We start from the raw sequence: 21,715 nt of genomic DNA, 5'->3' as shown, positions 1-21,715 counted from the left end.
TTTTAACTTATTAAACAATAGCAAAACTAAAACCTGTTATTGTTTCCCTTGAAAAGTAATAACTTGGTGGATTTTTCCGCCACTCTTGAATTTGACTACATATCTATGCCATTCTGCTGTGCTCTAAAGATCCTGAAGTCATTTGGGAGATATTTAGATGTCGTTTGGAGTCCAGTTGGTCACTGTTGCTGACAGTGCTTCTCCATTAGTCTCCCGGCTCGCCAAAATCAAGTGTTATTAGACCGTGTAGAGGAAACAGAGATAGAGAGAGAAAGAAAAGAGCAAGAGAGAAAGGGTCAGTCCCACATTTTCAGTAAATCAAATTGATAAAGAAAAAGAAAAAAAGGAGGGGAAAAGAAACATATTAGGTGGAGAGTGTAGCTGATGTCTGGGCACTTGCATCAGAGTAAAAAGAAGGCGTGCGAGAGACAGACAGAAACAGAGGTACAAGGGAGGTTGTGTTTATTATTTGATAAAGCCTCCCTTATAACCTCAGCATGTTGTGCAATAGCTCTGGCTCTCCTTCAACTCTGCGGTGTGCCACTTCAAATTAGTCGCTTGTGGAGAGGGCCTGCCCCGTCTTTGCAAAATACATTAGTACGCCACTCAGAGCCTCATACAGCCTAGGGTTAAACACAAATTATATCATTTCTGTCATCCAATCAAATCACACTGACCTCTTGACCCACGAGATGAGTCAAATGCATAATGAAATATGACATGGCACAAAAGCTCTGATTCTAATCTTCTCTGACATGCGATCAGATGAGGATGACCTCCTGACCTTGACTGACAAGTGAGACGAGCACTGGGAACAGGATACACGAGGGAGAAGAAGGGAAGGAAACATAAAAGAAAAAAAGGGGGGAAATATATGCAATTAGAAAGGCTGGTTTTAGTCAACGGGAGGCTAGTTAGTAATCAAGTCAGTAGCTGGGGTGAATGGGGCCATCTGCATCTTTGGATTTTGGACAGTTGGTGCCCTTTTAATTATTCTCACAATTCCCTCCATATTTTCCTGCCTATAATGATAAATAAAAAGCATTTTGTCACAGATCATTTTTTTTCTCACATGGTGCTGGGGAGATAGTAGGTGGCTTTATTTCCTGGAAAGAGCATCCATTCGGTCCAGAGCTGTGGAGCACTCCCTCCCCTTACTCCCCTACCTGTCTCACCCCCTTGCTGCCTCCCAATCTCTAATTCTCTCCTACCTTCTTCTCTTCCCACCCTCCCATTCATTCACCGGTTGGAAACTGAGTACACGATGGTTTAGCGTCCCTATTCCCACCGCTCCTTTCATGATTTCCAAACAGTAACATAGTGACAGATAAATAATGCAGCCTGGCTGTTTTAGAGAGAGATGAGATGACAGGGGGATGGGTGGGGAGGGTGGGGGGGAATGGGGCTGAGCAGTGTTTAGGGTCCTGGGGATGTGGAGCAGGGACCAGAACTGTTTGGGCTCTGCGAGGGACAGGCCAGGCCAGCCAAGAGAGGAAGAGGAGAGTGGAGGTGTAGGATGGCTGTAACTGGATCTCTGGCCCGCTCCCCCTCCCTCGCTATGAGCTCTGCAAGAGAAGGCTTTGTGGTGTCTTGATAGTCCCTGACATGATATTGTAGCAGAGGAACAGCTATGGCTTTAATTAAGCCTGAGTTGACTGAGAGAGATGGACGGATAAAGAGAGAGATTCGGAAAGAAGGAGAGGTCAAAGAAAGAGGGGTATCAAAAACAAAAACAGCCCAATAAACCAAAATAGCAGAGCAGGTCATGCCGGTCAGATTAAGCATTTGAAAGTAAGTGATCTTTGTAGTCTTGACAACCACTATTTGCCTCTCCTGTGTTACATTTAAACAAGAGCGCTCCGTACACAAGTAAACAGGATCATTCATAAATATACAGTATAATCTTCCTTTGGGAGAGCAATGGCTGAGTGAATGAAAATAGATGATGCTCTCAAATTCCTCCCAAAGATAAATCCACCGTTTTCTTTGCAAACCGGACTGCGTGGAAAGAAGAGATAACGGGGCCTGACTTTGTCTCTGTGTGCAGAGCACTGCACGGCGGATACGAGAAGGTGTTGGAACGAGAGTGTCGGAGGTGATGGAAGTGGTAGTGTGCAGGGGATTTTAAGCATAAATCACCACTGTGACAAAGCTCTCCAATAGGCAGATAAGTGCACATTAGTGGTAAGGCAGATCTGTCATCGTCTGTCTCCTAGCTGTCGTTCCCGCCCTCTCCCCCCGAAACAAATGCTGACTTTGTAGGACTCCAAATTCTGCGTCTGTGTGACACGCAGGCAGCCGGCCTGAATATACTTATGCATTTACGCTCTTAATGTGTGACTTGATGGCTAACTAGGTTTTATTACAAGAAGAAATGTGTGGGACCAGTCAAATAACGCCCTGTTTCAGGTAATATAAAACACACAGACAACATTATGCCAAGATCCTATACTGTAATGTTTTGAGCATACTAAAAGGCCTGCAGCTTTTTTCTGTATAAATGATATTTTACAGTGGATCATTTTACAGAATTAATATACAGCTTAATATTAATTGGGTTATGTCCTAAATCCTGATTTTTACAAGCATCATAATAATAATCTAATAAGAAGAAGAATGTACAGATAATGAGCCATTAGCCACAGTCAATATCATCTCCAGAAGGCTTTGAATACTCAGGCAATGTTACAGAGGGAAGGAGAGCTCTGGTGCCAAATAAAAGACAAGCTGGAAAGCTCCCCAATCAATGTTATTTTCTTTCTCAGTCCCAGACCAACTGTCTATTCATCTGTTTCTTTCAAATGAAAGGTGTGCCGGTATGTAACACTTACAGTCGGGAGATCTGTCTCTTAATTAAAATGTTACAGATTGTGTTTCGCTCACTGTGCCGACTGAGCATACTGTGCATTGGAAATAATGTTCCTTATAGTGCGTGGTATTGATCAGAGGAGAAAATAAAGAATGTTTGAGTGAGAAAATAGAATCTGTGTTATGCAGCTTTTGGTAGAAGTGTGGCCCTGAGTATTGAAAGTAAACCAATGACCAGAGAGAAAAAAAAAAAAAAGAGGAGGAGGGTTTTGTTTGAAAAGCCAATTCCATACTAGGACACATGCTGGTCTATACAATCCATCAAATACATTGCCTTTGTTTGGATTTTACTTTTAAAGGAGAAGGGAGTATATATTAGCCAAAGTGTACATGTGGTTCTGTACATGCAATCTCATTCTGAATAGAAGCATATGAATAATGTATCTTGCCACAATCCAACTGGGAACGTCCTTGGTATTTACATTTTATCATCAAGGGCACTGGATGAGCCTTCACAGCAATCTAACACATGACACATCCTCAGTCCTCATCCTCTCGTACAATCAAAAGCAACGGAAAATGTTTCTGTGGCATGGATATATATTTACACACCGAGAAAACAAAAGGTTGATGAACACTGATGACTAAGCACGGCAGTCTTTCGATTGCACCGTGGTCACCCACAGTCAGAGAGAGAGACGCACAGTGAAAAGATGACGGTGATGCGAAGGCGCCGAGGGACACGCACAGGGACTCACTTCACACAATGGCCCCCGATGTTTACAGCAGACAATTTAGTTTCCTTCCAACAATTATGAGGGAAATTGAATCTCAGGAAATGTTCGTTTTCTTGTCCATTAGACCAAACAATAACACTATCCCCAAAGGTTTACAAAAACATCTGTCTTCAAAGGACAGTCCAGAAAATTAATATCAACCGGCTTACAGGGTATGTCAGGACAAAGTAAATCAAATTGAGGTAATCACAGTTCTTTTGCTCTTCTGTTCTTTTCATTTTGTGTAACATGTAGGAAGATGAAAGTGTGCTTTTAAATGCTGAGTCTGTGTCTACATTCTTGCTTCATAATAAAATGTTGCAAACATCCCTTTTTTGTGGTCAAATTAAAAATGGTTTTTTTTTTACTGTTTAATGTATTGTAACTTAATGGTATTCCTCTCATCTGGCTTTTGTGCTTACTGCTTCAGATTGGTATTCATTCAAAAGACATCAGATACATTTTAATCCTGCTGAAGGCTATTGTGGAAGAAAAAAATAACATTGTCCTTTACTATGTAGTTACAGTCACAGTCTGTGATCCGAATGGAAACAAAAGGCTCGCTCCACTGACAACTAAATTAATGTTTTTTTTGATGTTGATTGAGGTTTTTTTTGCAGTAAAACAGAACTATGTTAAGTCTGAGAAGTCGAGAAACATAGAGTCTCAACCTCTTCAGTTACATATCTGTATAAACCTGTAATTTATATGGTCAAAAATTATAAATTGGGCCTTTATACTCACCTTTATACTGAGAAAAAGGTTGAGAGAAACAAGAAAAAAAAGTGTGCCCTGTATCCTTTTTCCTTTCTTCCATCTCCCCATTCCCCTTATTTTCTAAAAGTATCTGTTTGAGAGATAAATGACCACTCTGCTGCAGAGGATGACAGCCTACACAAAGATGATATTGAATTGATTTCAGAAATGTTGCAGAACTGACTGTTTGATGTATACTGCTAGACATGAATCATAAAAATTCTATTAAAAAACCCTTGAATGGCTGACACCAGAATATTATTTGTGATGATTAATTTGACTCAGTCATTACAATGGGAGTCAAGTTGGATCGTCTCAGACAAAATTGCTTTTCATTCCCTGTTGAATTTCCCTGCTATTTTTCTTTTCTTCTTGCTCTGTGTAGAACTCTGATCTGATTGGACTTACTGTGTTAGCGCGACAGCACACAAATACAGAGGCTGTTGGTCTTCTTTATTACCGATCACTGAGCATTGAGTTTTTGTCCCAAAATGAGACGTTCAACATTCAAAACAAAATTACACCTATTCTAACAAAATGACAGATCAGAATTTAAACAGTTTACAAAGCTTTTTGTGGGATTGCAGGAAACTGAATTCTTTGGCTGACAAGATGTTAACACATCAATCAACTTGATTTTTATTGAAGTGAGTACAGATAGAGACAAGCAAGAAATAAATAAATAAATAGAATAAGATAATAATAAATGATAAGAATTGAAATAAAAATAAAAACTATACAAGAACAGTTTATGTCAATATATATACAGTATACAGTTTACCTTATATTATATTATATTATATTATATTATATTATATTATATTATATTATATTATATTATATTATATTATATTATATAAAAACAGCTATTTTTGGTTGCTGTGGTAAGCAGTACAAAGTGACAAAATGTCCAGGTATACAAAAAATAATAGGGAAAGCGAAGAACATTTTCTTCAGTGGATCAGTTTCACCAGTTAGCTTAACTGTTAGCAAGCACCAACGGTAATAAGCACTGTTGCTATGGATACCGAAACTTTCCTGATATATAATGGTGGTTTAACTGTTTTTGATAGAAGCCCACCAGCCAATCAGAAATAAATATTTCCTTTTGCCAAAATATGTATAAAGTAGCAAAGTGGGAGAAGCTGCTGGCTCTAGAGGTTTCTTCTTCTAATCATTGCCTCAGTGGTCCACAACATGGAGACTCTGGTCTCCTGGATAATTTAATGTAACTGAAGGTTTATGTTATGGATGTCCATTTCAGTGATTTCAGATTGGTTTCTACAACAGCAACAACAAAAAAAAACCCAACAAAAAACATCACTTTGGTATGGAGGATGTCTCTAAATACTACAATACCCACGAACACCAGCAACCATTGCTATGGAGAAGATGCAGGAGTTAGAGCTATAGTAAATTCAGAGTGCTTTGTTGTTGCATTTGGGATCACACATACCAGTTGTAATATTAATCCACAATTGACCCAAAAGTAAAGTGGTTGCTGAATGTGTTTTGGGGGTCCTGTTCAGTGCTGTTAGGGCGCAAGAATTTTAAGCAAAGTGATCGTATGTTGAATATGTAGCTTGGGACTCTTAGTTGTTCTACACAATTTGACTTTTTACTTTAGACTTCATCTTCTGCTGTCACCTAACATTGTCTGTTGGAAATGAAATGATTTTTACTTTTGAAACTTGTACTTGACGCCTGAAGTACCGACTCAACCTTCAAAACTCTGTTACTGTCACTTGAATGTCTACATTTGCAGCCTATATCGAATATTGCCAAATACAACGCTGTTACGACTTAGCTTCAGTTTGATCTGCTTATATACTGTACACTACTTTGTCTAACCTAATGTTTCTTACTTTTTACTCTCTCTGTCTGTCTATATTCAGAGCTACACAGGTCAGACTGGTGGCGGCGGGGGAGGAGGCGGAGGTGGTGGCACCGGCAGTGGAAATGGAGCTGGGGACGAAGACTATGAGATCCCCCCCATCACTCCACCTAACCACCCCGAGCCTCCTCTTCTTCACCTGATGGAGCATGACTCTACAGGCTACCTCTGCCACTCGCTGCCACACAATGGGCTCATCAACCCGTATTCCTACCCAGAGCTGCCCACACTCATGATGTCTAACATGCTGGCGCAGGACAGCCACCTCGTCTCCAGCCAAATGCCCTCGGTGAGTAGCACTATGTGGACTAAACCATCTTATGGGGGCCCCCATAACACCAAAAAGCTGACGTTTAAGGAGTCAGGGACTTTTTTTTTCAGTAATGGTCACAAATGTTTTGGACAATTTAAGCTACTACTTTCAGTTAAAATAATTTGATGCTTGGACTTACTTTGGGTTGTGATTTGGTCAATTGTACTTGCATACCTATATACCATATAACTTTTGGACTTTGAAGAAGTATTTTTTGTATCTGAGATACCCAGGAGGATGTGAGTACTAAACTATTAAGCCTCGCATGTCAACACACACAAACACTGAACAGATACAAGGTTACAATTTAGGGAAAAAATGATGATGGAGCACATGCGAGATTGGACTAATTTTCCTCTCAAAAGAGTTTTTAAAGCTTTTTGGATATTGCAAAACATTCAAACCAGCCATTTAAAAGATGTCAACCCTATATGAATATGAAGCAGATTACAACCTTATAAGGCAAATGTAATTTTCAAGACACGGAGAGGGAAGAAGGGGGCTAAGTGGGGGGAACCGAATGATTGTTCAGTGGCTGCCATGTCAGCTCTGATGCACGGAGAAAAGGATTGTGGGTAAATCCATCAGCATCATATCTACCTCGACAGCATGCATCGGTCAATCTGTCAAGCCTTCAAACATGAATACGCACTGATTACTCCCTCAGCTCCACATAGAACTGCTCCTCTACAAATTAGCATCTCCAAACCATAATTGCATTCATGAGAACTGCAGGGAATTGAGCAGGTTTCTATCACAACAAATGACATATGTAAAGCTTATATGCATGACACATAATGTATAGGCTCCAATAAGCAAGGACTCTCTATTTAGCATTCGCTTTTATAGTACATGTGGAAATACATGGCAAGAAAAAGTGTTGTTTAGTACCGAAGCTGAGGCTGAGCTTAGAGTTGGAAGTACTAACGGCTTCATATCCTATTCAGTGACTAAAATGAAAATATTGCAGTATAGGTACACTTTACTGTGTACGTTTCACATGTATGTTAGATAGTGTTTGATATTTGATTTAATTTTAAATATGTACAGATGTTAATACTATTTATCAGAGGTGCAACGATTTGTCGATTAATCGCCTGTTAAATTAATCAGCAACTATTTTGATGATTGGGTCATTTTTCTAAGAAAAAAGGTCTAAATTCTCTGGTTCCAGCTTCTCAAATGTAAATATTTTCTGGTTTCTTTAGTCCTCTATGACAGTAAACTGAATATCTTTGAGTTTTGGACTGTTGGTTGGGACAAAAGAAGACATTTGATCACTTCAGCTCTGGCTTTGGGAAACAAGGATCAATTTTCACTATTTTCAGTGTTTGGACCAACTAATCGATTAACTGAGAAAATAAGCAACTGAATAGTTGATATGAAAATAATTGTTAGCTGCAGCCCAACTTTTTATGGATTGCAGCACTGCGATCTCAGTGAACATCACTTGGATAAATTGTTATGGTTAAAAATATTAACATATACAAAGATTTTTTTGTGAGTGTGTTGAAGATGTGAAGGTCACAATTGCATATCTCTATAATGTACTTGATATTGACTGAGATATTATAAACTTGATTGTATATGGTCCTGAATACAGGACACTATATATTGTTCTTTTTATCATCAGAAATGACAAGACAGTAGCATGTTTTGTGTATGTTAATGATAGGAAAAATAACATCTTTTATATCCAGTTTACATTTAAATATGCACAGATTCACATCAAGGTCAAGCAGAACATATAATGTTTATCATAAACAGATGAGATAAGACTAAACAACAGTCAGCATACAGCCAAAAAATGGCTTGATAAAGATCTGAATTATAAATACAGTACACTGTATAGTATATTATGTATAATGTTGGAATATCCCCCCTAGGTATTGGATTCATGTGTCATTTATCTTCATATTCATTTTACATTTTGGTCATGACCTTTACTGGGAGACAGTGGTTGATTGGCCAGTGTTTCACTCGGCAGTCAGGTTATTTGTTACTGCTACAGAGGGGCACACTCTGTGGTTTTAATAGATTGACTACTGCAGGTTGCATGATAAAAATGCATGCGATTTGAAATGTTCAGCTGGCACATGATGAACATATACTTAAAACACATTTACTACAAATGCTGTACCGGCTGGTGATTGCTATTCTGATAACCAGGGCTGGTGGTTTAAAAAAGAAAGTGGAGACAAAGATAAGGGCAAAACATACGTATAAACAGTATGTTGTTCAAATGAAGTTCATATTCAATGCAATTCAGAAGCAGTTTAATCAAAGAAAAGCTAAAAGAAATGACACTACTGGAAATTCATCAACTGCATTTCAGACCGCTTTTAAACTAGGTGATGATTGATGTTTCAAAAATAAATTATATTTAGCAAGTAAACTTCCTAAATCTTGATATTTTCTAACTGGCTCTGAGAAAAGCTTCTTGGACACACAGGAGAGCTTTTTCACGGCCCTGCTTCAATTTCACTGCAAAAAGCAGCATATAAAGCAAACTCAGAAATTTCTAAATCAAATAGTCTGCCTGGCGAAACTACCAAACCGTAGCAGAGGTTCATTTGTGCTGAGAACGGAGTGTCTATTAAATTGGTGCCTCACCTTGACACAGTCTGTTGAGCAGAGTAATTAAGCAAACTCTGCAGTTCAAACATGAGATGCTATCATTATGAATACCTCACTTGACATGGATAGCTAAATAACGAGGGTTAATTCTAATTTTAGATTATTTTGGGGTGCTAAAAAATATAGCGTTTGAGTGCTGTATGTAGATTGAATGGGATTTTGCTGCTGCTACTGTTGTTGATGTTGTACTGTATGTGTGCGTCTGAATGTGTCTGTGTGTTTCTGTGTCTTCACTATAAACAATATCTCTGCTGTTGAAATGGATCCACTACATCTGGAGGTCAGGCCTTATATTCAATCTTGAGCACATTGAAAAAAAAATCCATTAGGGTTCATCTTTCCTGCATCAGCCATTCTATTGTGGTGCTGCAGTGAGATCTGTTTTCATCAGGCAGATTCAATACGTGAGCTGGGCAATGAAAAGAGTGCAATAGAGTTGGATGAAGAGAGGAGGGGTGAGGATGGAGAGTGAGACAGAGAGGGAGAGAGAGAGAGAGAGAGAGAGAGAGAGAGAGAGAGAGAGGGGAAGGCATTGTGGAGAGGAAAGCAAGAAGAAATTGCAAGGAGGAAAGTGGTAGTAACTCTTATTCAAAATGAGCATATACCTCCAGTTTTCTGTACCTCCTGGATTTCATTATCAGATATTTTAGAGATAATACAGTTGAGTGAAATAAGGTTATTCTGTCTCAACAAAAGGCTGAGAGCCTCTGGTTTTTAAAATGTGTGCCTACGTGATTCAAGTATGAGGACATTTGAAAGTACTCCATTGCAGATGCAACAATATAAACATAAAATAAATAGGACGATTATATAACAAAAAAGGATTTAGAGTAGAGGAGTGTTGCAGCAGCAGCTGATCATAGTCAGGGAGCTGTTAAACAGAACAGAAAGTGCACGTTTTGTTTGTTTTAGTAGGGTGAGCTATAGGTGTAAATGGTGTTTAGATTGAGTTCTATAGGTGGACGTGACTCTGAAATGTGGGTGTGGATCTTTCTGACCAATGAAAAACTATCAAGATACTGTACATGCAACATAAAGGATGGAGATTATTAAAGCATAAGATTGTATTTCTGTTATTTATTGTATTTCTCTAACAGCCAACAAATTCCATGAAAAGAGAAAAATCAATATGTTAGTCTGTCAATACTTTCTGACTTCCTGTCTGTGGCTCTCAGCCCCAAGCTTATTTGTTAAGACAAATTGTTCCTAGAAGCCCGAGTAATTTTCTAAAACAACTGGGAACTGTAGTTTTCACTCAAACAAGAGGTAAATAGTGCATTTTTGGGATAATTGACAGCTGTAAATTATTACACACTTATTTACTACTAAGTATTTGCAGTAGCAGGAAGGTATACAGTATGTGGGATTGACAGTTCTTCATAATGAAGGAATGTGTTAAGTCAGTGCAACGGTGTGGCTGACTGATCTGTTGTAAATCATTTTAAACGTGCCACAACAATGGCTGACACAAGGTTATAACCTATATATATCAGGTTGCGGCTACACGGGCAATGTTTGATCATAGAGCTGAAACAAGAGTCAACTAGTTGTTCAACAGAAAATTGCCAAAAATTCACTGGTTCTAACTTCTCACATGTGAATATTTGCTAGTTTTCTTAATAGTTGACTATCTTTGAGTTATGGACTGTTGGTCAGACAGAAAAAGCATACAAGGCATTCCTTGCTACTTTGTGACATTTTATAGAAGAAACCATTAATCAATTAATCATGAAAATAATCGTCAGATTAATCGATAATGAAAATAATCGTTAGTAGCAGCCCTACTTGTTAGTGGGATCTATTCATTGTTTGTTTTGGTGTTTTCATGGGATTGTTGACAATATCAAAACATAGAGTATTGCCAGCCTAAATATTATCAACACCAACATGCAAGTTAACTTTTCCATCCAACCAGGAAGCTACTGGTTTTTTTTTTTGTTGGTGTTTTTTTTAGATTTTTCTCTCCTCTGCTGATTCTCAAAACCTGGAAGACATAATTGACTGTACTCTCCTAATTTTGTAAAGAGGCAATTTTCAATTCATAAGGGTTTTTTTCGCTGATGCTTATTGTGTTGCGGTCTGAAGCCCCTCCTGGCCAAACCTGATATCTTTCAGAGAGCTCTTTTCTCTGATGCACTTGGCAGGGTCTCTCTCTCTCTCTCTCTCTCTCTCTCTCTCTGCCTCTCTCTGTTAATGCCCCCACTGTCATAGCATCTACAAGTTCCAAAACACATTAGACATTTAATAGCCATGCTCAGGTTGCATTGATCTTATCAATACAGCTCAGAAAGATACACATCTCTGCTGCTACTGGTGAATAATTTCTGGACTCACTGAGCGGCCTTATTGTTGTCTGTTGTGTCTTTTACCGAAGAACTTTCCTAAAGCAAAACTATGTTATTATTGGCTAGGATAGGTATATTTATATGAGCCTCACACCTGTGCTGTGACAGCTACATCTGCAATACTAAAATGCTCCATATTCAATTATGGTATATTCAAAAATGCTCCTCAAATTCATATGAACTGTGCCTGCAACTGGAATAAATTATCTTTGATTAAGTTTTTTTCATGTTCTTCAATGATGCATGCAATATTAGCCATCATCAAACTGGCTCGAGTGTGATGTTTTGAATATGTAACAGATGATGAATGTATAATCAGCCAGGAGATGTTATGCATAACGGCTATGTATTAGCAGAAAGAGCTATATGCAGAGGCAGCCTTAGCTCCATCAAACTCCCAGGTATTATCTCATTTGTTATTATCCAGAATACAAGACGTGAATATGCCTGAATGAGGGTCAGTTCATTTGTAATGAGGGTTGTGGCACCTTAAAGATCTGCCGGCTGTATTCATATTTAAATTCACTCTCTAATTTCTTTTGTTACAACATTTGAATGTGAAAATTTCCTCACAAGCTCTTTATCTTCAGTTGTTAAGGTTAATTATCAAGTATTAATCCCGCCTTGATTGTCATGTTAAGTTGCTTAGACGCTTGTGTTTTCTCTCCCTTTCTTTATTTTTCCTCATGAGGTATTAAGTGCTCCTGGCAGGTGCTTGCTCTCCAGGCCTGTGTGAATGAAATATGAGCTGCAATGTCAACCGAACTTGTCACAGACAAGCTGGGATGAATTAATGATAAAAGAGCAGAGGTGTGTTTTAATGTGTTCTCTCTCTGATGGAGGGTCTCAGCAAACATATTATCGCATTCTGTACACCTGGTGGTTTTTGTATAAAGACGGAACAGGAAAAAAAAAAGGTGGATTAGAGATAAGGTGATGCATTTATAGAGAAAATCTTGTTCTCCTAATTCTAAGTCTGAAGAAAGAATAGTACTGTATATCAACTGGACTGTTATCATGTGACTTTTCAGAAATAGTGTAATTAAATGTGTTTAGACTTTTCCAATATGGACTTAAATTTGTCTTACCTCTGCCTTTAAAGACTTTCTGCTCTTTGAGGCTTTGCCTTATTCTATACTTCTCATTCAGATGAAGAAAACCTATTTCTCCTTTGAAAGACCTTCATTTTCAGTCATTTTTTAAAGGGATTAGAGCGTCTGCAGAAAATGATGGAATGTCTGTCGCTTTTCACCACAGTTCAACAAGCCCAGTGATAGAATGGAACTTGTATTAGTTATTCCAATGTTGATTCAGGCACAGATGATTTTGAATGATCAATGCCTCCAGCGGGAGCAAAAATCACTTGCTTGTTTGATGGCCTCTTGAAATCTACAGGGGAAAAAAAAGAAGGCTGTTCTTTAAACTGCTTCCTTTTTTTCTCCACTTTTTTGTGATTATTTATTTTCAAATTGTCCCTAAGGCTAATGTTCCATTTTGGCATGTCACACCTCCCTCTCCCATAAATGAACCATCACAGCCATAAATCACTGGACAAACAGAGACTTGTGCAAACCCTGAAAGGTTCAGAGATTTATGTAACACATTCATGTTTTCCACTTCCTCATTTTAGTACTCCACTGGTAAAGCCTAGCTAATAAAAGGTCCTATTAATATTTCCTGTTGCTTAGCAACGGCAGGCAGCAAGTAATAGCATTCTGTGGAAAAATAGATGACCGATAAGGAAAAATTCAATTCTTTTCTCATCTCCTGGGAGAAAGTGCCTTATTTCTCTGGCAATGTGATATGAAACTGTAGTTGTATATTAAGAAATATCTTAAAAGAAATATAGGTTATTTTCCAATTTCATCATTTTGGAGGGATTTTTATTGCAGGCTGGAATGGCAGCTCATCTTTCTTCTCCACCCTGATAAAGTCAATTAACCTATCGGATTAAGCTAATCAGAGGATAAGGTGCCGACTTAATTTCTTTCTTTTTAATCAGAAATTCTAAAGAGATGGTGTTAAATAACCCACACACCCAACTTTAAAAGGATCAGTTCTGTGAGACAAATTGCATTTCATTTATATTGCAGGTGTAATATAAACTTGTTATGTACAAACAGAGGCCAGCTTCTACATTATGGAGTGCTGCAAAATGCAAAACCTCTTCTAATAACGCTGCTTATCGCTGTGATCACAGGTAATACAAGAGGATCTCCACAGTGACAATTTTCAATTTAGATAATTCATCACATCATATTTCAAAAACAACTGAGTAAAAGATGTGTTATCGCACACATGTTGTTGTCATCGTCCTCCTCCATACTGTAGATGTGATCAAGTGGCATTCAAGCAAAGAAGAGCTAAAGAAACAAAGGCAGATTCAGCTGCAGTAGATAGCCGGTGTTATGAAGCAGATACATAGATAAGGGATTTCATATTACACTTAGCCACGGGCCCCTGCTGAGATTTATCATGCCATGAAATCGTGTCCATATTGCACTGTGCCCTATCTCAACCATCCATCAGCTCATTCTGCTTTCACCACCAGGAATATTCTGCCCCGGTGGCGGTGGAGAACCGTCCCATGTCATCTCACTCAGGGATGTCTCCCCTGCTGTGCCACCAGCCACCATTTCAACACAACACTACCACTCTGTCTGCTAATGTACGCAAGAGCGGTTAGAGCCAGAGTGATTAAAACACTCTGTGTATTCATGTAAGACAGTTCATAATACGCTGTGCTAATCCAGGACCAAGGGGCGTAAACTACAAGCAGCATTTAAGACCGGTTTCCATCCTCGACTGAGCCAAGTAGGAAAAAATGTCGGTTTTCCTGTAATAGCCTATCAGAGGAGAAGGGAATGGTGGGCCAAACCTCACAGCTCGTGGTTTTCTGTTTTTATTTAAAAAACATTTTAAAAAAGGTGAACATCAGAGAATAAAAGTTTAAAAATACTATTTGAGTTTAATCACTAAACCAGGAGTAACTCAGTAGCAAATGAGTGGCTCATTTTTGTTTTCTCCAACTTTTCTCTTCATTTTCCATTATCAGAAGTATTTTCTGAGCGGTCCTTGAAGCATGAGGATGTTATTGACCATAAACTTCAGGGATCAGTGTAGCAGTCGGAAACAAAACTTTTGGATGTGCAGGGTCATCGAATCCCTGAGCATTTTTTAAACGATCTGTTCCTTTTGAAAAAATTGGCAATTTCTGGTGAAAATTGGCAACCCCCCTGCCCACCCATCCAGTAATCCTTATACATACTGTACCTCAGCACAGACGAAAGAAGTTAATTTGTTTGGTAATACACTGTCTGTATTTTGAAGTAGTTCAAAGCTGGAGAATGAGGTGAAATGTGTGAAATTCTTTTGTGAGAGGATTTTACACACGTCAGATCATCTTGGCATGACCTCCACTTGCATGGCAGATACAGTATTGTATGCACCTTCTTTTCATTTGCGCGTTCTTTCTTGTTTTTCTGTTCATTATTTCTGCATCTACGTTCATTTTTTTTGTTGTGCGAGCACGGGCACAACCCCCCCCCCCCCCCCACACACACACACACACATACATACAAAGTGTGTTTGACACGGCAGTCAGGAGTCTCATTAGTGGGAGCAGAGGAGCCTTGCCTTCTGCTGTCAAGAGTGTGTGTCCCTACCGCTCCTCACAACCGTCTCCTACATGTCATGTCAGGCAAGGCTCTGATTCTCTGACGCCGTGCTTTGTGAGGTGAGCTCGGAGACACGCCCGGGCTGTGAGGGAGCGAGAGAGGGGGAGATGGAGACGGTGAGAGAGAACAAGAGAGAGAATAAAAAAGACTGAGGAACAAGAGAGAGAGAGAGAGAGAGAAATAGAGAGGAAGAGAGAGAGAGAAAATAAAAGCAAAGGAGGTTCTGACATTAGCAGTAATGAGGAACATGGAGGATGGTGCCGAGGGGGACATCATGACATTACTATCTGCAAATCAACCACTGCCTTGTTGCTGCCACAGATTCACTCTGAGAAGCGTTCAGGGTGGTACAGTACTTTTCAAACCAACAGTCAATCACAGTCAGCCTTTTGTGCAAACGCTTCCAGCTATACTTTTACATTATGATAATGTGCAATGATACAATAATGGTACAATAATAATCATCATCATCATCATCATCATCATTGTAACTTTTCAAACCAAAAGCATAAAGGGAATAAATTATAGCAACACAATGCTCTCATAAGAACAACATAAAAGTTCAGCTTTTTACCTTTTACATTTGTTATCGTTGTTTTCTGTGTGTGTGAGAGAGAGACGGTGTGTGTGTGTTTTTCTGTCTCTCTGTGTGGCATGACTTAAAAGCCATTCCTAGATATTTTATGAAACTATCAAATGTGTTGGCACTGACTCTGTTTGGCTTTTAGAGATATAGTGGCAACGTCCATTTGAAAAGTGTAGCTACTTAAGACATTCTTGGAATGAATCGCCTTTTCTGTCTTTTAAAGTTTGTGTTCGTAACTCGTAATTATTTCCTTATGCTGCTCATTTGTGAGGTATTGCTGTTTTTCTGCCAGATTAATTACTTGATCACAGTTCAGAGCAGGAGGTGCGGGAGCAAGTTTTTTATTTTTCTCCTTTTGACTAGCATGTAATTGGAATGATTGAAAGTGACCTTAGAGTGTCTTGTTTGGGCAACATGGAGGGACTGCCAAGCTAATAAATAAAATTTGATTTTAACAGTGTGCTGCTAAATACAGTTGGCTGGTAGTACACCTGGATCATAGCAGAGTTGTATCAAAGTCTTACTGAATAACATTTAATAATGTAATCTTGACTACTTTCAAAATGCATCCAATTAAGCTTTAACAAATTCTTAAAACATCCCAGCATCCGCTGCCCATCATATCTCCTTACTTAGCATCTGTCTGATGTCACAAGAAGGCAGAAGCAGCGTTTTGCCTTTGCTTTCATACTTAAGTAGCGTATGATTCATAAATCCACTCTCTTATTAATTCTCCTCAGCTTGTGTAAATGACCCTCCCGGGTATACTGTATGTAAGCTTGATAAACCAAAGACATGGATGAAGGGAGAGAGAAGCGAGAGAGACAGAGAGGGGGAGAGTGAGCAGGGGAGGGAGGGGTGGCGGCTCGAAGGCTCTTTGAGGAACAGAGTTGTTAGTGCTTTGCCCTCAGGGTGAATGAGAAGTAGCTTTGAGGGCTGTGAGGCCCAGGGTTGGCTCCCTACCTAACGGCGTGTTTACCACCGTGTTGCTCGGCGGCTGTGCTTTTGAAGGATCAGTCTTGAACGCGCCTCTAATTAAAGCTGTCATGGCTGGGTGCCTGCAGGGATAATGTTCTATTATTATAGTCATTTGTTTCAATTAAACGCTGGGTGATTTTACAATAGCAGCCGTGAACCTGTGTGAGTGAGCCATCACTCTAAACAAGATGGCTCCAGTCAAGCAGGGAGTGAGGAAGGAAAAGTCCCAGGACTCACAGAGGCATTGATCACTGTGTATTCAAACAAGGCAGGATGGGATGGAGAAAGGGTATGATAGTCTTATAGTGCTTATTAAAACAGTTCAGCAGGTTTAAAATCCAAATACTGAATAATATCATGCAGCATTGTGGGATTCAAATTCCATTTTGAAGTAAGTAAACTAAAAGTGAATTGACTCCGGCGCTACAGAAGGCACTTCATTAAAAATTGACACACTTTGAAGATTTATTTTAGATGATGCTAATAAGTTGAAACATGACCACAACATTTATTGATTCTGTAGCATTGAGAGACTGGTTTATTATGATGCCAGGGCAATAAAATCTTGCATAGCAATCAAGCTGCTTATTTAAATGATGAAACAGATGCCACTCTGCCATAATCATCATGAGGACGGACCAAGGTTAGCTGTTTTACTCTCCTCTGGTTTGAATCTCTCCTCTTTCTCCTTGTAGCTGTATAGGGCTCTCTTCTCCCCTTCTCTCATCTCTGTGCTGGTGGTCAAATCCCCTTAGCTAAATCAAATGGTGCAGGCAATTGGAGCGGCCGTGAAACCATTTCAAAGGTAAGGTCAGCAGCAGCAAGGGAACAATGGCTTTGTGATATTCCATCTCGCACACAATGTGCTACACATAATTGGAAAGCCTTTGTTATTTGACTCCCATTTGACTATGATGTACAAGATGTGAATACAAACACGACAGGCGTAACGATGGCAAAGGAACACGTTCACACCGAGTTTCCTGGCTTTACATCACAGTTTAGGTCTGCCTGGCTGCTCATCACCAAAAAGCAATATCTAACTGTCCCTTGCTAACTTTGGAGATTGATTTTAGTACTTGGGTCATGTGGTCTCTTTTTCTTTTGCAGTGTCTGTAATTTTTTTTCTCTGTTCCTCTCTCTGTTCCAGTGTCCTCTTTCCTTCCCTCTCTCTTTTCCTCGTGTTTATCAGGGATTCTGATCTCCTGTGGCTTTACAACACACAACTAACTTGCTTGAGGTTAAGCACAGCGATGACAATACCCGACGGACCTGATAATCTAAAGTTATAAATAAAGTGAATAAATGTATACCACTGTTCTACTCAGTTTGCTAGTTATTGGGGTAATGTTTTCAGTGCAATTGCAAAATACATCAAAACTCAAATGCAGCATGAGATTGCGCAAAGTGTCAAATGTGTTAGTTGCTTCATTGTGGGATACCTGCCATATTAATTCTTACCCAACTTATAAACATCTATTACATCTACTGCACTCCAAAAATGATTTATAACATAATTATTGAGTTGCATCACCTCCTAGATTCAATTAGCGTAATGTCCTGTTATGTGTTCAGAAACAAAAACAGTATTAGGCCATCATCTAGAGTCCATGAAAAGTCAGTCAAGCTGAAGGCAGAGAGCAGTGACCAGCGAAGTCCTGTTACTCACTGTGCACTCCCCCCACTTTCGGCCAGCCATTTGGATGATACCATTAGGAATTAGCATACAGTACCTATGGCAACCGGCAACCTTTGTCAGATTCTTTCATAATATTTGTACAGCCGTCTGCCGCTCGCTTTATTTAGCACAGGCTTGATGGCGCTATGTGATAACTTCTTGCTCTTTCTGTCTCACACAGGTGAAAGCACCAACTAAAAGCACTCACAGACATTTAAAAAAGGACACAGGAATGACTATTAGAAGGAAATGATTATAGTGGGAGTGTTTGGAGTAATGAGCAGTAGTCCTTAGCACTAGTCCTTTTGATATTATAGCTGGCTGCACACTGCTTTTAGTAACTGTAATAAGGTAACACACACTTTTGTACCGAATCAGTATATATTTTTGCCTGAATTTTATAAATATGTACAGTATATATTTTACAAAAGCTACTGCAACCTTGTCTATAAGCTTTATCGACTTATACTGGAATGCAGTACTTGATGTTTTTCTATTTTCCGATGACTAACTGCTTCATTAGTTTAGGACATAACACTCCGCTTTAGTGAAAATTGAGTAAATGCTATGAAATATGAGAGTGAATAGGAATAATGACCAAGGAAACGTGTGCTTGTTTCAAAACAAGCCAACAAATACGGTGAAAATCTATTGCCAACCACGCTTTCGTCGCCACAACACTTTGCAACACCTGCATGATTTTCCTCAAATGAAGAGTAAGGTGACTTAATATATAACATATTGTCACAATTTGAAAAATAGGGTCTCAAAGGAATGACTTATAATAGAAACATAAATGTAGATTTTTATTTTCTTAATCTGTCACTTAAAGTGTTAGTGATCACAGGTTTATCTACTCACATAAGGTCGACACCCTTTACCCACAGTACCATGGTGCCTTCCCCCAGTGAACTCTTCTGCTCTGCATGTCTCCTTCTTGTTTATATTAAACATGGTGTGGCTCAGATTAAAGGGTGACAATTTTGCCGGGAGGCTGTTGCTATGGAAATGCGTCTGCTATAGCTATGATAGGCCATTCATGTTTGATTAATTGGTTTTTCAATGCTTCTTGGTTTGTGAGGACCCTTAAAGAGCAAGCCCATGGAAAATGGAAAATTAATGGATTTCTATTTCCTTCTTTTTCCCCTTCCCTTCTTTCTCTCCGTCTCTCTCTTTTTCTGTCTTACTACTTCTTTTGGTGAAGCTGTTTCCCCCATATTTTAAGAAGTGTAGTGATGGTGTTTTGAATTATGATTGGAAGTTGGAGATTGCCATGGATGGGGGAGGTTAGCGCTTGGTTATTTGAAATGCAAAAGGAATGTCTTTGTTCATGGCTGCCTTTTGTGAGCAGCTGCTGAGGCAAACAGAGAATCTAATGTCGTGTGAATATTATGAGTTTTTAAAGCAGGCCAGAGCCTTGTACAGCATTACTTTGTTGTGCATTTTTATTCTAGAAATCTACTGGGACCAATTATGATTAGAGAGCCAAACCTTCATCTCTGAACCTCCATTCGTGTTTATCAAGACCTCATATGCTTGGGCCCTTTCAATTTGATCTTTTTAGCTCTGCACTAATGTGTAATGTATTATTTAACTCATGCATGTTTAAAAGAGCTAACAAATGCTAGTTCATCACTTTCTGATCTGTAAATTGCCAAACATTCCCATTTATGCCTGCATTAAAAGCATCCTTTGGTCGGTGCTCATGTTCTGTCCTGATGAATCTCGAAGAAAAGCTTTTGATGTAGTTATTATTGAAGATCTTTTAAAACTGCTAAGAGCAGGACTTTGTGAGAGTCTAATTCTGTAATCATTCTGAAGGGTGTTCTCCATGTGGGGGTCATTCTCCAGCTGCGAGCACCGTTTTTGTTTCTATTTGTGGACCCAAGTGTTGCAAAAGATGTTGTTTAACGTGGCATTGAGTAATATTTTTCTCCTTCATAGCACACAGTGAGCATAATATATCTGCAGGGGGTTGATAGAGTTGTTGATCAATATCATTGACTCAACAATTCCTCTGCCAGGTGCTGAAATTCTGTCTTCTCAAAACTTCATTTTAAGAAGCTGTAACTGAGGTCTTCCTGTGTCTCGAGGCCCTTGTAGGGGCTGCACTTGTTGCACTTCTTAGTGATTGCTAAAAGAAGTCAGTAAAACTCATGGATTACTACAGTAAATGTGCCTTTAACTGGAATAGAGAACTCCTTTGAACAAGTACATGATTTTGAGTTAAGTCATAATGGGCCTGTGTGTTACACAAAAGCAGCAAATACCATGGCTAAATGTTGAAGAAATGCCAACTGCCTGAAAAGACAGTTCCCTTAATAGCTGCTACAGTGAGTGTGGAAAATGTAGTCTTTTTTATTAAGTTGCAAAGTTTATTTTATTTCATAAGTCGGGCTCTCGGTAGTTGATTTTAAGTCTTGTGGTGTGTGTGTTTTGCCTATGATTTTGAAAACACATTTTCATTTTAAAAAATGTAATCTTGGGGCTCATTAGCTTGACTGACAGCTGTCTAAGTTTATTACAGTGAGCTGTGGTGATGGCAGCTTTCTTATCCAACATCAGGCTCCAGCCAGCAACACATCATGGAAAATCTAGTGGTTTGTCCCAAATCCATACACGTCGTCATGGTATAATGTTTTGGCAGTTAATATACAAAAAATGACATAGTGTGCTATTTCATACTAACAGGACATTACATTACATAGTATGTATTTAATTTGGATTTAACACTTTTTTGGACATTTTTGGAGCTTCCATCCACAGTTTATGTAGCCCTGAGCAGCTCTGCCATTTCCTTTATGTTTTACTTTATGGGAGATTAGTGTCCATTGACACTTAGGATACTTCATTTTGCAACTTTGACAGTGTGAACGCACATGTACATACTCATAACCTGCTTAGAATTTGTGTGTAGTATGAAATTGGGATATACCTTAGATTTTCTGGCTTGGGTAGTGAATGCAAGGGCTTTAAAATGAGCCTTCAGAAAACTATGAGTGATGTCACAGATGTTTTTCTAGTGTGATTAGCTTACAATGGATGGTATTTGCCTTTAGGGAGCAAAGTAGATGTCTTATTTTGTGTTTAAAGGGAAGTTGCTGTGAGTTATCGTGATTGGTTCGAGTTGAGAGGTCTCTCTTTTAGTATTTTAGTGAGATACTGTAGTTAGCTTATTAATTACTTTGTTCCCAGTATTCAGACTTGGCTGCTGAAGGTCAGTGTTGAAGTCAGGTACCAAAAAGCAATGAATAAGCCTGGCCACAA

General features: G+C 39.0%; 1 protein-coding gene across 3 annotated transcripts in view; it reads left to right on the top strand.

Moving 5' to 3' along the window:
* The window catches only part of tox2 (TOX high mobility group box family member 2), a 95,650-nt gene that overhangs the window by 61,298 nt on the left and 12,637 nt on the right, over positions 1-21,715 (top strand). For all 3 annotated transcript variants that reach the window (XM_044350123.1, XM_044350122.1, XM_044350124.1), the window contains exon 4: positions 6,236-6,523. In XM_044350123.1, the coding sequence (XP_044206058.1) occupies positions 6,236-6,523 (288 nt within the window). The remainder of the gene's footprint in view (positions 1-6,235; positions 6,524-21,715) is intronic.

The sequence above is a fragment of the Thunnus albacares genome, chromosome 4 (genome assembly GCF_914725855.1).
Source record: "Thunnus albacares chromosome 4, fThuAlb1.1, whole genome shotgun sequence".
NCBI lineage: Eukaryota > Metazoa > Chordata > Actinopteri > Scombriformes > Scombridae > Thunnus > Thunnus albacares.
The sequence above is the reverse complement of the archived record's forward strand: the minus strand, read 5'-3'. Positions and strand labels throughout refer to the sequence as shown.